The sequence below is a fragment of the Malania oleifera genome, chromosome 12 (assembly GCF_029873635.1).
Source record: "Malania oleifera isolate guangnan ecotype guangnan chromosome 12, ASM2987363v1, whole genome shotgun sequence".
In the NCBI taxonomy this organism is placed as follows: Eukaryota; Viridiplantae; Streptophyta; class Magnoliopsida; order Santalales; family Ximeniaceae; genus Malania; species Malania oleifera.
Genome location: NC_080428.1, coordinates 80,601,234 through 80,614,951, shown reverse-complemented (window position 1 = coordinate 80,614,951; position 13,718 = coordinate 80,601,234). Strand labels below are relative to the sequence as shown.

Sequence of the window (13,718 nt, the reverse complement as noted above, 5' to 3'; positions counted from 1 at the left end):
TTGCAAAGTTCATTTTGAACGGTCGATTTTTTAAATGACTTTTGAAATCAAGTATATACATACATATAATACATTTTAATCAGTTCAAACTCAACAAAAACCTGACTTAACTTAATCCCCTTACTTGTTCCTGAGAAAGAAACCAATTCCCTTTGAAAAATGGAAAACCCTAGCTTTTCGATCCCGCCACCGAAAACGAACCAGCAAGCCAAGAAAACAGAGAAAAGTGATCGGAGACCCAGCACGGGCTCCAGGTGAGCCTACAGAAGAGAGAGAGCCACGAGAGAGTGAGAGTAGAGAGAGAGAGAGTCCAAAAACCCTAAAAGAGAGAAAGAAAGTGAATTTTGAAGTTATGAAAAAATATACCTTGCTTAGCCCTTAACTAAGCAAAATCGAAGGAAAACCGTCGACGATTTTTCCTGCCCTTACAAAATCGTCGACGGTTTGATAGTTGACCCTCCTAGTTGACTGAAACCGCTGACGGTTTTTCCCAAGCTCTATAAAACCATCGACGGTTTGGGTCCTGCCAAACCAATTTCTTTCTTTTTTCCTTCTTTTCCTTTATTTCTCTCTTCCTTATTTATTTTCTTTTATTTTCCGGGTTTGGGTTTCTACAGATTGACTTTAATTAATTTAGTGCTTCCCAATTTGTTCATTTATTACATGTCAATTTTACCTTTACAAAAGAGGATTTCTAGGCTCATTGAAAGATACAAAAGAAATTTCTTTTGGCGAGGAATGTCTGAGAGTTTTAAATATTCCTTGGTTGGATGGAGGTCATTTACTCTTTCCAAAAATAAGGGAAGGCTTGGAATCAAGCGTTTGGGGATCATGATAATAATAAGGCTTTTCTTGGCAAATGAATTTGGAGATTTGTCGGCGTTGAAGACAATAGCCTATGGAAAAAGGTGATATATATATATATATATATATATATATATATATATATATATATCTTTGTGTGTGTGTGTCAAGTATGGGTTTGATCAGTACACCCATATGGCGCTCCCCTATCCCATATGGTCCCACAGGTGGAAGTCTTTGAATGAAAATTCTTAAACTCAATTCGGTTACGTGGGATCATATGAAGATTTTGGTTGAGGACGGGAATAAGACAAACTTTTGGATTGACAAATGGGACTCCTTGGACACCCTTTTTATCGTTTTCCATAACCTTTTCAACATGGCGTCTCAGCAAAAGGCTAAAATTACAGATGTCTTGCAGTTTCATAATAATAGTCTATTTTGGTGTCTGGTGTTTAAGCATCAAAGTAGAAGAAATGAGGCAAACCAAGTGCTGGAGCTTTTAAATTTGATTTATTAAGTTACGATCAGAAGAGGCAATCCAGACTTGTGCTCTGGTATCTTCTTTGATGTGGGAGGTTGTTTTATTCTCGTCTTTTTCTGTAAGCTTGTTTAGAGTTCCCAAGCATCTCGCTTATTTTCTCCTTTGATAATAATATTACCTTTTTCAGAAAAAAAAAAAAAAGAAAAAAAAAAGAAAGAGCAATTGGGTCATGTAATAATGATATTGCTTTTTCCAAAAAAAATAATTGGGTCATGTAATAAATTTGATTCTATACAAACATATATATATATATATATATATATATATATATATATATATATATATCCCTGTTTTAAGGGATAATACAAAATAATCTCTTAGAATTAAAGGGTCCATTTAGTTGTAAAAGATAATTTTTACTTTTTGTTTCAGTTTTCCAAAAAATTATAAAATCATTTTTATTTTAATAATTATTTATAAAATAAATAAATAATAAATTAACATATTTATACTATTTTTTATAGAAAATTTTTTATTTCTAATTTTTTAAATTTATATAAAAAGTTAGAAAATATCTTTCTATTACTTTTAAAATTTTTAACTCTAACTTTCCGTAAATAAACATGGAATTAAGATGTTAAATTTTGACTAGTAAGTATTATCTGCTGAGTTATATAATTTTTGGAAAGTCAAAATATAAGTTAAATTAAATGAGCTTAATTATATATTCAATACGATCCTTTTGAATATTTTTTAATATTAGTTTAGGTAGCTCATATATAGCAATTGATATTGGAGTCATGATATATATATATATATATCTTCACTCTTTGAAAATATCAACAATGTTGATTAGATCAATGAATTTTTTTTTAAGAGCAAGATTAGATTAGTAAAATTTAATGGTTGAATGTTATGGATCATGAGTCATATGTTGACATTATTTTAAAACTTGAAATATGTAACTAATTTTATGTTTGGGAGAGAGTTTGAATTTAAATTTTTATTGATTTGAATAAATTCATAAAATGTAATATAACTTTAATTTTATCCAAATTCGCACAAATCGAAATCCAAGACTCAAAATTTAAACTTATCAAGAATTTAGGAAGTGTATTAATGAAGGAAGTTTTACAAATTTTTCCCTAAGGTTAGTTGTATTGTGGTGGTAATATCCTTTTAAATATTAGATGACCTCAAGATTCAAGAAGAGGATTTTGAGATAGTATTTGGAGGAATTTATTTAGGATATGTTTTATCTCAATTCCCAAATTCAAACTTAAGAATTTTGAACACAAATTCAATGTTTTATCCACTTTAAAAAAAAAAATGGCAACAAATTTCAAAATAAAAATTATGTGATTTTGGGATGCAAATTTTAATTCTAAATATTTTATTTTACCTTTGTTATTCATGTGCTTGGGGTCTTCCATAACAATTCACCCACAAATCAAAATGAACACTTCATCCATTCAAATTACAACAAATCTAAGAACAACCTAATTTTTTTGCAAACCCAACTCCCAACTCCCAATCCCATATCAAGAACTCAAATCCAAACTAATGACTCCATATATTAGAGGAAATATTAGGTAAATCTTATGTAACCTTTGGATTGAAACATTAGGATGAATATAATTTCACCATTTATTTGTAATTTAATTAAACTATGCAATTATAATTTTTTTTGTTTAATAAACCATATACATGGTGAAATCATATTAACTCTGATGCACCAATCAACCTAGCTACTAAGTGATACATAAAGTGTATCTAATATTTTCTCCTTATATCAACCGAAACCATGGCCCAGTCAACCCTTGATAAGGGCGGGATTGAAGTACAAGAACATGCATGCAATAATACTAATATATATTATGATATATCAATCTAAATATAAATATATAATGTCAGATTATAATAAATAATAATATTATAATAATATATTACAAATTGCACTACTCAAGGTGAAAAAGAACGGCTAGATTTCAAGAGATCTCATGTTTTGCTTTGTTTTGTTTTATTTTTTTTAAGAGGTAAACAAGAAGCTTTATTAAAGGCCAAGAAAAGTGGGAATCACTTGAACCCTGACACAACCAGAAAGCATTCCAAACATAAAAATCTACAAAATGAAAGATAAAAACTCTACAGTGCCCCAAACTAAGAAGTAATGAGAAAAAAGGAGATAAAAAATAAGTATACAAAAGTAGACCAACTTCCGTAAAGAACTTTATAGTCCAAGAATGTCACGGCTCCTTGCTAGCTTGGATAGATAATACGTTATTGAATTCTCCCCGCTCCAAATCTGCCAATTGTTTACAAACCGGCTCCAAAAAAGTAGGTTGTTTAGAATTCTGAAGGCCATATCAGAGAAAGTGGTGGACTGCTTCCTGAAAATTCTATTGTTTCTCTTCCTCCAAATCTCCCAAGCCACCGCCGCAGGAACAACTTGACTGAGGTACTTCATTGAATCATCCTGGAGAAGGGTCTGGTATGACGAAAAATAATAATATTAATGTTCAATAGAGTCGCCACTAGCCTATTATTTTCCTAATTAAGTTTGGTTAGTTCACCTTATTACTACTCGTTGATTGGTCTCTAGACTAATTTTAGGCCAAGGAACCAGTAGTCTAGGTCTGTATTTATTAGAGTTGGAATCGGGAATTCAGTTATGCGAACGGAAGGTACTAACACCCCCTATACACCCGTTTTACGAACGGTACCTAATTAACTATGAATTATCCCTAAACTGAATTTAATGATCATTAATTAACTCCTTAATAAAAAAATAAATTTTAAAAATTTAAGATTAAATGTGAAATATGGTGCGATTTAAGAATGTCTAATATGACTTCCAAAAAAACAGATACTATTAGATAAACCCCCTTCAGAACTAATATAGGTGAGGTCCGAAATACCACTTTACCTTTTGTTTAATCATTGGGACATACACACACAAAAATAGAATACACACACACACACACACACACACACATAATAATTAAATCAATTCATAAAATTTGATCAAAAAAAGTCTTTACAATATTTCCAAATCTTTTCAAAATTTTTTAAATTTTTCTATAAAATTTTTAACATTTTTCTATAATTTTCTAGGATTTCTAAATACTTTTTCATAAATTTTGATATTTTTATTATAAATATATAATATTAAATTTTAATAAATAATGATATTATATATAAAAAAAATTATTTGCTACAAGTAACACTAGTGAAGGTGGAAAAAAATATCTAAATTTTGAGAGACTCCATATTGAAATCAAAAGTTGAAGGACTAGGACACCAAAATTTCAATCTCATGATATCAAGGTCAGTGATGGTAAATTCATTACAAGGGAAGAGACAAGCAAGCGATTTGAAATTTTCGAGACGGAAATACAAGAAAAAGAAAGGAAAAACTAGAATGGGAGAGAGAACAAGTATCACCCTCTTAGATTAGAAAAAATACAAGAGAACTCCTTCCAATCTAGATTATATAGATAGATATTAAATTTAGTCCAAAGGAAGAAATTTGATAAACATCTATAATACACAATTGAGACAGTAGAATATTTCTCCCAGAAGATTCTTCCATTCCTCTCCTTCCAAATCTCCCAATAAATTGGTGTCAAAATTGCATTTTTCAATGTTCTAAGAAACCCCTTAAGATTAGAGAAATTTAATGCAGAAAACATTGAAACCAAAGTATTCGGCATGACTAAATGATTAGACAAACTTTAGCAAATGTAAGCCCAAATCTGCCTACTGTGGTAGTGAGAGAAGAGATGCTCAACCCCTTCGCTTTCCTCCTTGCAAAGAGCACACATTGTGTATATTTTTACTTAGTATTATGACAAATTAACTAATAACAGAGATGTAATTAAATATTTGGTTACTTTTTTACTAAACACATTAAAATAATTTATGATAATGTGCACACTCTATGCGTGCTCAAAAAATGTACAAGAAATTAAAATTAATGATAAAACTATGCTTACAATTCCACAGGTTATCGTCAACTTTTGTATTTTATAATTCTTATACATATATAATGCGTACTAAATTGTACATCCAATTTAGATTGACCGTGAGTTGGAAAAGCAAATTTTTTTTTCCCAAAAAAGCTCACTGAATTGTATTCTTCTTTTCAAAAGTTTAAGACATTTTTCTCATGAATAAAAAATTGGGAAGAAGATTTTTTGAAGTTTTGAGAGAGTTTATAAATGGGATGTTTATGCTAAAAACTCCATTAGACCATTGCATGGTCTACATTGATATGAGCACGTGAACTATAACTCCCACTTAATTTATTTTATATATATATATATATATATATATATATATTTAATATGCATGTAATAGCCTTAGAGGGACATAGTTTTTAGGGCACCTAGCACTAAACACGGTATTTATGTTCAAATAAATAAGATCAGGGGGCCCATTCAATTCTTTTTTTTTTTCAAAAAATAGAAACTAATTTGGGGTCTAATTCAAATAAATAAGATTGGATCTTTAGATTTTTACAAATATTTTTTAATGAAAAATTTAAGAAGCAACATATTTAGAAAATTAAGTTATTTTACTATGTCATAATATTTAAAGTGAACCCTAAATTATTATTTCTATTCATATTGATCCTAAATTGTTGGAAGAATTGATGATTCATATTTAAACTAGCTAGCATTGTTAGGGAAGAGAGGTATGGGGATGATTGCAAAAAACACAAATCCTATGTTTGGGAGAGGTTTTGAATTTGACTCTGTATGAATTTGAATGTAATGTAATATAAAATTGAGTAGAATTTTTTCTAGATCCACTCAAATTGAAATCTAGATTTCAAAATACATACTCCAAAAGGTAGCAAAATAGTTCAAGATCGATATCTTTCTGTCCCTCTTGTTCAAATTAACACTAACTACAAGTTTGATATAAAAGAATAGTACAATAAAATCGAATTCTTCACTTAATTTAGTTATATTCAATTTCCATTCAAATTTTCATTATATTAATCCTTTCCTAGTTACCACATTTCAATATACAAAGTAATCAAATTAAACATGACTTAAAAGTAGAATAATCTATAATTGAGAATCAAGATAATCAATAATCAAAAACATAAATCATCTAGAAAAACATAAAGAAAACGCCAAAATTTACGTAAAAGACTCTTCAATATGAAGAGAAAAACCATGGACTAAAGTCCACTTTTAATCTTTCACTATATCATGGAGTATTGAATTACAGGTTTTCTTCCATATCTAACTAAAACTAAGGGCATAAGAACATCATATGTGCAGAGAGATGCATGGTAATTTTTTCTTCATGGATCGTTGGAGGGAAAGGCGATGGTGATGTCATGGATGCTCGACCTCTTAGTTCCCTTGAGCTGATTCGCAGGGCTATGGCGGAGGAAGAATTTCTGGGCATGGCTGGCCACCTGAGATGGGGTTTTTGTCAACACCACTTCATTTGCTATTTGCTTCCACTTTCCCTTCCCAAATTTCTCCAGCCCATACAAGAATAACCTGCGTCCACCCAAAATTAATACGTTTCAGAAATATTTTAAAAAAAACCTTTTTAATTAGTATTAATTATTAAATATTTTTTTAAAACCCGGGACTCCAGCCACCACTCGTAATTTAACTGGGTAAACTTACCTGTGTTCTTCTTCGGTCCAGAGAATCCTTTTCTTGGGCTGATCATCTCCGCGCTCCGGCCTGGCCCCCAACGGAGTCTGAGTGGGCGGTGGTGGTGACAGCGGCGGCCCCGACTCCAGGACAAGCGACAACTCGTTTGCTTGACTCGGCGGGTCGACTCGTCCCGCTTCCGTGTCGCTCCAACAGTGAACCATGGGCGAATTCCAGGGAAGATGGCAGGCGATGGTCTCCCACCGGCATGGCGTTCCGGGAGAAAACGGCAGAAGGGCTTCCTCAAAGAATAACCTGCATCCATGCACGTTCTCCATGCATTATTAAATATATTATTATTATTATTATAATTTACTCTACCTGTGTTCTTCTATGGTCTGGAGAGTCCTTTTCTTGCACTGATCCTCACCGTGCCCCGGCCTGGTCTCGACCGAGATCTGAGTGGGTGCTGGCACCGGGCCCAGCACTGGAGGCGACTGGTTCATGTAACTCGACGACTCAACTCGTTCGGGCCCGTCCATATCTCTCCAGTTGCGAAAAATCACATCGTAGTGTTCCTTCACCGCCAAGGACGACTTCCCGGGGATTAAGCTGGCGATCCAGTCCCACCGGTACGGAGTTCCTGCTGGAATCAATAGTATGGCTTCCTCAAAGGCTTGGTTCTCCTCAAGAGTCCATATGGATTGTTTCTCCGGCGCCGAGGATTCTCCGGCTGCGACCCAGTAGTACTGATTCCCCTGAAACATACCTAAGTATCTCTCTCTCGCTCTCTCTATAATCTTTTCTTTTTCTTCTTCTTTTTCTCCTTCTTCTTCTTAATTCTTCCTAAAATTCTTTTAGAGAGAGAGAGAGAGAGGGGTTTGTGCTTTTGAAAACATCGACTCATGCCTTATATATAGACACCTTGGATCTCTTCTTCCACAAGGATTGGGTCACGTAATAAATTTAATTCTATACAAATGTGTGTGTATGTATATATATATCCCTATTTTAATGGATAATACCAAAAAAAAAAAATCTCCGAGAATTAAAGGGTCCATTAAGCTGTAAAAGATATTTTCTACATTTTGTTTTAGTTTTCCAAAAAATTATTTTTATACTATTTTTTATAAAAATTATTATTTTTCATTTTTTAAATTTATATAAAAATATGGAAAATATATTTCTATTATTTTTAAAATTTCTAACTCTTACTTTTCATAAATAAGCATGGAATTAAGATGTTAAATTTTGATCAGTAAGTATTATCTCTTGAGTCATATAATTTTTGAAAAGTTGGAATATAAGTTAAATTAAACTTAAATTAAATGAGCTTGATTATATATTTAATACGATCCTTTTAAATATATTTTATATTAGTTTAAGTAGCTCGTATATAACAATGGATATTGGAATCATAATATAGATATCTTCACTCTTTGAAAATATCAACAATGTTGACTAGGTCAATGAATTTTTTTTAAGAGATAAGTGATATTGATTATGTTGACATTTTTTTAAAACTTGAAATAAGTAACTAATTTTATGTTTGAATTTAAATTTGTATGGATTTGGATAAAATGTAATATAACTTAAAATTTGCACACATTGAAATCTAAGACTCAAAATTTACTTCAATAAAGGAAGTTTTACAAATTTCTCCCTAAGATTAGTTGTAGTTTTACAAATTTCTCCCTAAGATTAGTAGTATTGTGGTGGTAATATCCTTTTAAATATTAGATTGCCTCAAGATTCAAGAAGAGGATTTTGAGATAGTATTTGGAGGAATAGATTTAGGATATGTTTTATCTCAATTCTCAAATTCAAACTTAAGAATTTTGAACACAAATTCAATGTTTTATCCACTTTTTAAAAAAAAAAATGGCAACAAATTTCAAAATAAAAATTATGTGGTTTGGGGATGCAAATTTTAATTCTAAATATTTTATTTTGCCTTTGTTATTCATGTGCTTGGGGTCTTCTGTAACACTTCACCCACAAATCAAAATGAAAACTTTGTTCATTCAAAATACAACAAATCTAAGAACAACCTAATTTCTTTGCAAACTGAACTCCCAACTCCCAATTCTATATCAAGAACTCAAATCCAAACTAATGGACCCCATATATTAGAGGAAATATTAGGTAAATCTTATGTAACCTCCGGATTGAAACATTAATAGAATTTCACCATATATTTGTAATTTAATTAAACTAAGCAATTATAATTTTTTCTGTTTAATAAAAATAGTGAAATCATATTAACTCTATGCACCAATTAGCTTAACTATTAGGTGATACATAAAGCGTATCCAATACTTTCTCCTTATATCAACTGAAACCATGACCCAATCAACCCTTGATAAGGGCAAGATTGAAGTACAAGTGCATGCATGCATGCAATAAATATTAATATATATTATGATATATCAATCTAAATGTAAATATATAATGCCATGTTATAATAATATATTATTTGCTACAAATTGTACTACTCAAGGTAAACAAAAAGCTTTATTGAAGGCCAAGAAAAGTGGAAATCATGCAAGCGACTTGAACCCCGACACAACCAAGAAAATATTCCAAACATAAAAATCTACAAAATGAAAGATAAAAATTGTGCAGTGCCCAAACTAAGGCCTAATGGGGAAACAAGAGATAAAAAATGAGTATGCAAAAGCTGGCCGACTTTCCCAAAGATCTTCACAATCAAAGAATTTCACGACTCCTATTTTTATTTCCATTTTTTTCCTTTTGTATTTTCTTTAAATGAGTGCATATTTTTATTGAATAAAAAGACATGGTGAGATGACCACACTAGTCCTAAAAAATAAATTTTTTTCTCGTCGACAAGAGTATTCCTTCCAATTAAGATCGTGTGCAATCAACTCTAATGGCTATGGTCAAATTTTGGCTCTCATACACAATGGTGATACATAATGTTTAGCCTTTGGCCGAGGTCTATGTTCCCGTTGATGAATTGGTGATGGATTGAAATCCTATTGGGCGATTCAAGAAAAATCACGGTATTGCATTTCATAATGCAAGACTATAAGCAAGAAGTACACATTTTTTTTCCCAAAAAGGCCCACTAAATTTTATTCTTCTTTTCAAAAGTTTAAAACATTTTTCTCATGAATATAAAAAATTAGGATAAGAGTTTTTAAAATTTTTGGGAGCATTTGTAAATGAGATGTCTATGCTGAAAACTCCATTATTTAACCATCCCATAAGAATGCTTGTGGCATAGTCAAACTTTAACATTGATTTCCCTAAAATATTATGAACCAAAACGAGATAGCAGCAGTAGATTGTAACAACCACATGGTAAACCTGCTTAACAGCAATTTTCTAAAAAGAGGAGAGAGAGGTGCAAAAGAAGCATGCCCAAACTTTTAATGGGATCAAACAAAACAAACCTCTAATTCAAATTGGCAATTATGTGGATGTTTCAGTTCAGTACAAAATGAATTAAACCTTCCAGGCCAAAATGTACTTCGATGGAAAAATGACTTCCCCCCCCCCCCCCCCCAAAACCAGAAAAATGGGGAAAAAATTTTAACTCCGATTAAGCTTAACACTAAAAATGATACTCAGCTTAGTTTATAAGAATGTGCCTACGCTTGCTGCGGGTGTGAGCTGCACAGCAAGACAGAGAAAGGTAGGCCAGAACAAAGAACAGAGAGGGGAGAAAAAGATAAAAGATGGAGAGGCACTTTCGTATATTTTTTCTACATCAAAAAGGAGCTGTATATGTATGTGAGCCGGAAAAAGAATCAAGGAGGCAGTTAATTGCTAACTGCAGGAAAGGGAATAAAAATCTGGTATTCCTAACAAAAGCAGAAACGAGAAGAAGAATAATAAAATAAAATAAAAAACAAAAAAGGGAAGGAATCTGAGGTTGAACCGTTGGGGACTACAGCTAGCAGGATGATCAGCTTCCTTCAATCTTCAACAGCCCCCCACAAGATGGAGAGTAGATGTCTTCTACTCCCATCTTAGATAAACACGAATAAAAAGCCTGTGAGCCTAAGCTCTTTGTGAGGATGTCTGCCACTTGTAGCTTGCTTGTCACATGCTTCGTTGAGATGCAACCCTCTTGAATCTTGTCTCTAATCAAGTGGCAGTCTATTTCTATATGCTTTGTTCTCTCGTGGAATATGGGATTGGTGGCAATGTGTATAGCTGATTTGCTGTCACAGTACAAGAAGGAGGCTTGTGAATGAGCAATCTGAAAGTCTTTAAGCAGGTACCTCAGCCAAGTCAATTCACAATTGACATTTGCCATAGCTCGGTACTCTACCTCTGCAGAAGACTTAGAGACCACACTTTGTTTTTTTGACTTCCAAGATACCAAGGATTTCCCAAGGAACACACAATACCCTATCACGGACCTCCTAGTGTCTAGACAAGCCCCCCAATCTGAATCACTAAAAGCTCTGAGTTGAATTTCTAAATCCGCTGGATAGAACAAACCTTGTCCTGGTGACCTCTTGATGAACCGCAGCACCTTGTGAGTTGCCTGCAGGTGTGGCACTCTTGGGTTGTTCATGAATTGACTTTGTATTTGGACTGAGTAAGCTAGATCAGGCCTGGTTATGGTTAGGTACAGCAATCTGCCGATCAACCTTCTGTAAAGAGCAGGCTCAGAAAGTAATTCTCCTTCTTCTTTGGACATTCTCACATTTTGATCTAAAGTAATCTTTGATGGAGTAGACCCAATGGTACCCAAGTCTCCTAAGATATCCAAAGCATATTTGCGTTGGCATAAAAAAATTCCCTTTGCTGTCCTGGCTACTTCAATACCCAAAAAATACTTCAACTTGCCAAGGTTTTTAATTTTGAATTGGTCATCAAGAGATCTCTTCAATTGATCAATTGCATCCATATCATTTCCAACAACAATTATATCATCCACATATACTAAAATAGCCGTGAAAGAACCTTCAGTTATCTTTGTGAACAAGCTGTAATCTGCCTTGGACTGAACATACCCTTGGTGAATGATGAAATTTGAGAGCTTTGAGTACCATTGATGTGAAGCCTGTTTGAGACCATACAAGCTTTTGTTTAACTTGCATACTTTTCTCCCATTTTCATTAGGATACCCCGGGGGCAACTCCATGTACACCTCCTCCTCTAAATCCCCATGCAGGAAGGCATTGTTGACATCAAACTGCTGCAAAGACCACCCTTTTAATGCTGCAATGGCTAACAAGGTTCTTATAGTAACCATTTTTGCCATGGGAGAGAAAGTTTCATGATAATCCAGCCCCTCTTGCTGCGTGTACCCCTTTGCAACAAACCTGGCCTTGTATCTTTCTATGCTACCATCAGCAAGAAATTTGATTTTGTAAACCCATTTACAGCCTGTTGGTTCTTTGTCAAGAGGTAAATCCATAATAACCCAAGTGTCATTGACTTCAAGAGCAGCAATTTTAGTTTTCATGGCCTCGACCCAGCTGGATGATGTGCTGGCTTCTAGGTAAGTTTTAGGTTCAGTGTGCGAGGTTATGGAGGTCACAAAGGTTCTGTGTGGTGTAGATAACTTATCATAAGATATGCTGGTACTTAGGGGAGAGGGCTTACCTGGTAAGATTTGATTTTTCTGCTTGTCCAAAGCCTGAGATGGGAGAAGAAAGCTTGACTGCTGACATATGTAATTTTGCAAATGGGTAGGAGCTCTCCTTATCCTGGTTGATCTTCGGGGTAAGTGTGTATGGAGGTTATCACGAATTTCTGTTTCTAGTCTAGAATTATTTTGATAATTGGTCAGTTGGTTGTTTTGAGAGTCAAGTGATACAGCAGGCATTGGCTCTGCTTCTGAAATGATATTGGGGTTGACAGTGTCTTCAGAGTGGCTAAAAACAGGAGTGGGAATGGAAATAACAGGGTTCTAAGCAAAACTCAGTTTGTTTGGGTTTGGCAGTGAATTAGTGTTGCTGAGATTTCTGTCAGGAAGATTGTCTTTGTATGTTTTGAATGGAAACACACTTTCATAAAACACAACATTTCGAGATATGAAAATATTTTGAGTATCTAGGTCCAGAAGTCTATACGCTTTGACACCAAAAGGGTAGCCAATAAATACAGACTTTCTAGCCTTTGGATCAAACTTATGTCTTCCATTGGCCAAGGTGGTAGCAAAAGCCAAGCACCCAAAAACCTTTAAATGAGCATAGCTGGGTTTCTTTTTGAACAAAATTTCAAAGGGGCTTTTATGATTTAATAATGGAGATGGAGTTCTATTAATGAGATATACAGCTGTAAGAATACAGTGGTTCCAATACTTCAATGAAATGCTACTTTGAAATTTTAATGCTCTTGCAACATTTAAAATATGCTGATGTTTCCTTTCAACAGTAGCATTTTGTTGAGGTGTCTCCACGCATGTTCTTTGGTGCAAAATCCCATGTTTTAGATAAAATTCTTTCATGTCAAACTCACCTCCATTATCACTCCGAATGGTTTTCACTTTTGTTTCAAATTGAGTTTCTACCATTGCACAAAAGTTTTGTAAATTGATGCTGGCTTATGATTTCAATTTCAGTGTATAAGTCCAAGTACACCTACTGAAATCATCCACAATAGTCAGAAAGTATCTGCAACCATCATGACTGACTTCATTACATGGTCCCCATATATCACAATGTATCAGTTCAAAACATTTCTTGGATTGATGCTGGCTAGTAGGAAATGGTAGCTTGTGCTGTTTAGCTAGAGGACAAATGAGACATGGGTGATCATCAGAGGGTTTTGGTGTGCTGACTTTGCTATCTGTGTCAAATTGAGAGTAAGAGGAGTGG

General features: G+C 33.4%; 1 protein-coding gene across 1 annotated transcript; it reads right to left on the bottom strand.

Moving 5' to 3' along the window:
- Positions 1 to 6,605: 6,605 nt before the first annotated feature.
- On the bottom strand, positions 6,606 to 7,679 carry LOC131144028 (transcription factor SRM1-like). The gene is made up of 3 exons (XM_058092373.1): positions 7,294 to 7,679; positions 6,943 to 7,227; positions 6,606 to 6,810 (listed from the first exon to the last, which is right to left on the bottom strand). Exons 1-3 carry the CDS (start codon positions 7,677 to 7,679, stop codon positions 6,606 to 6,608), a joined length of 876 nt encoding a protein of 291 aa, XP_057948356.1.
- Between the last annotated feature and the right edge of the window lie 6,039 nt (positions 7,680 to 13,718).

Coding starts and splice junctions, on each gene's coding strand:
- LOC131144028 (XM_058092373.1), bottom strand. CDS start 7,679: ATGTTTCAGGGGAATCAGTACTACTGGGTCGCAGCCGGAGAATCCTCG. Junction 7,228..7,293: donor CAGACCATAGAAGAACACAG/GTAGAGTAAATT, acceptor GCATGGATGCAG/GTTATTCTTTGAGGAAGCCC. Junction 6,811..6,942: donor TGGACCGAAGAAGAACACAG/GTAAGTTTACCC, acceptor GGGTGGACGCAG/GTTATTCTTGTATGGGCTGG.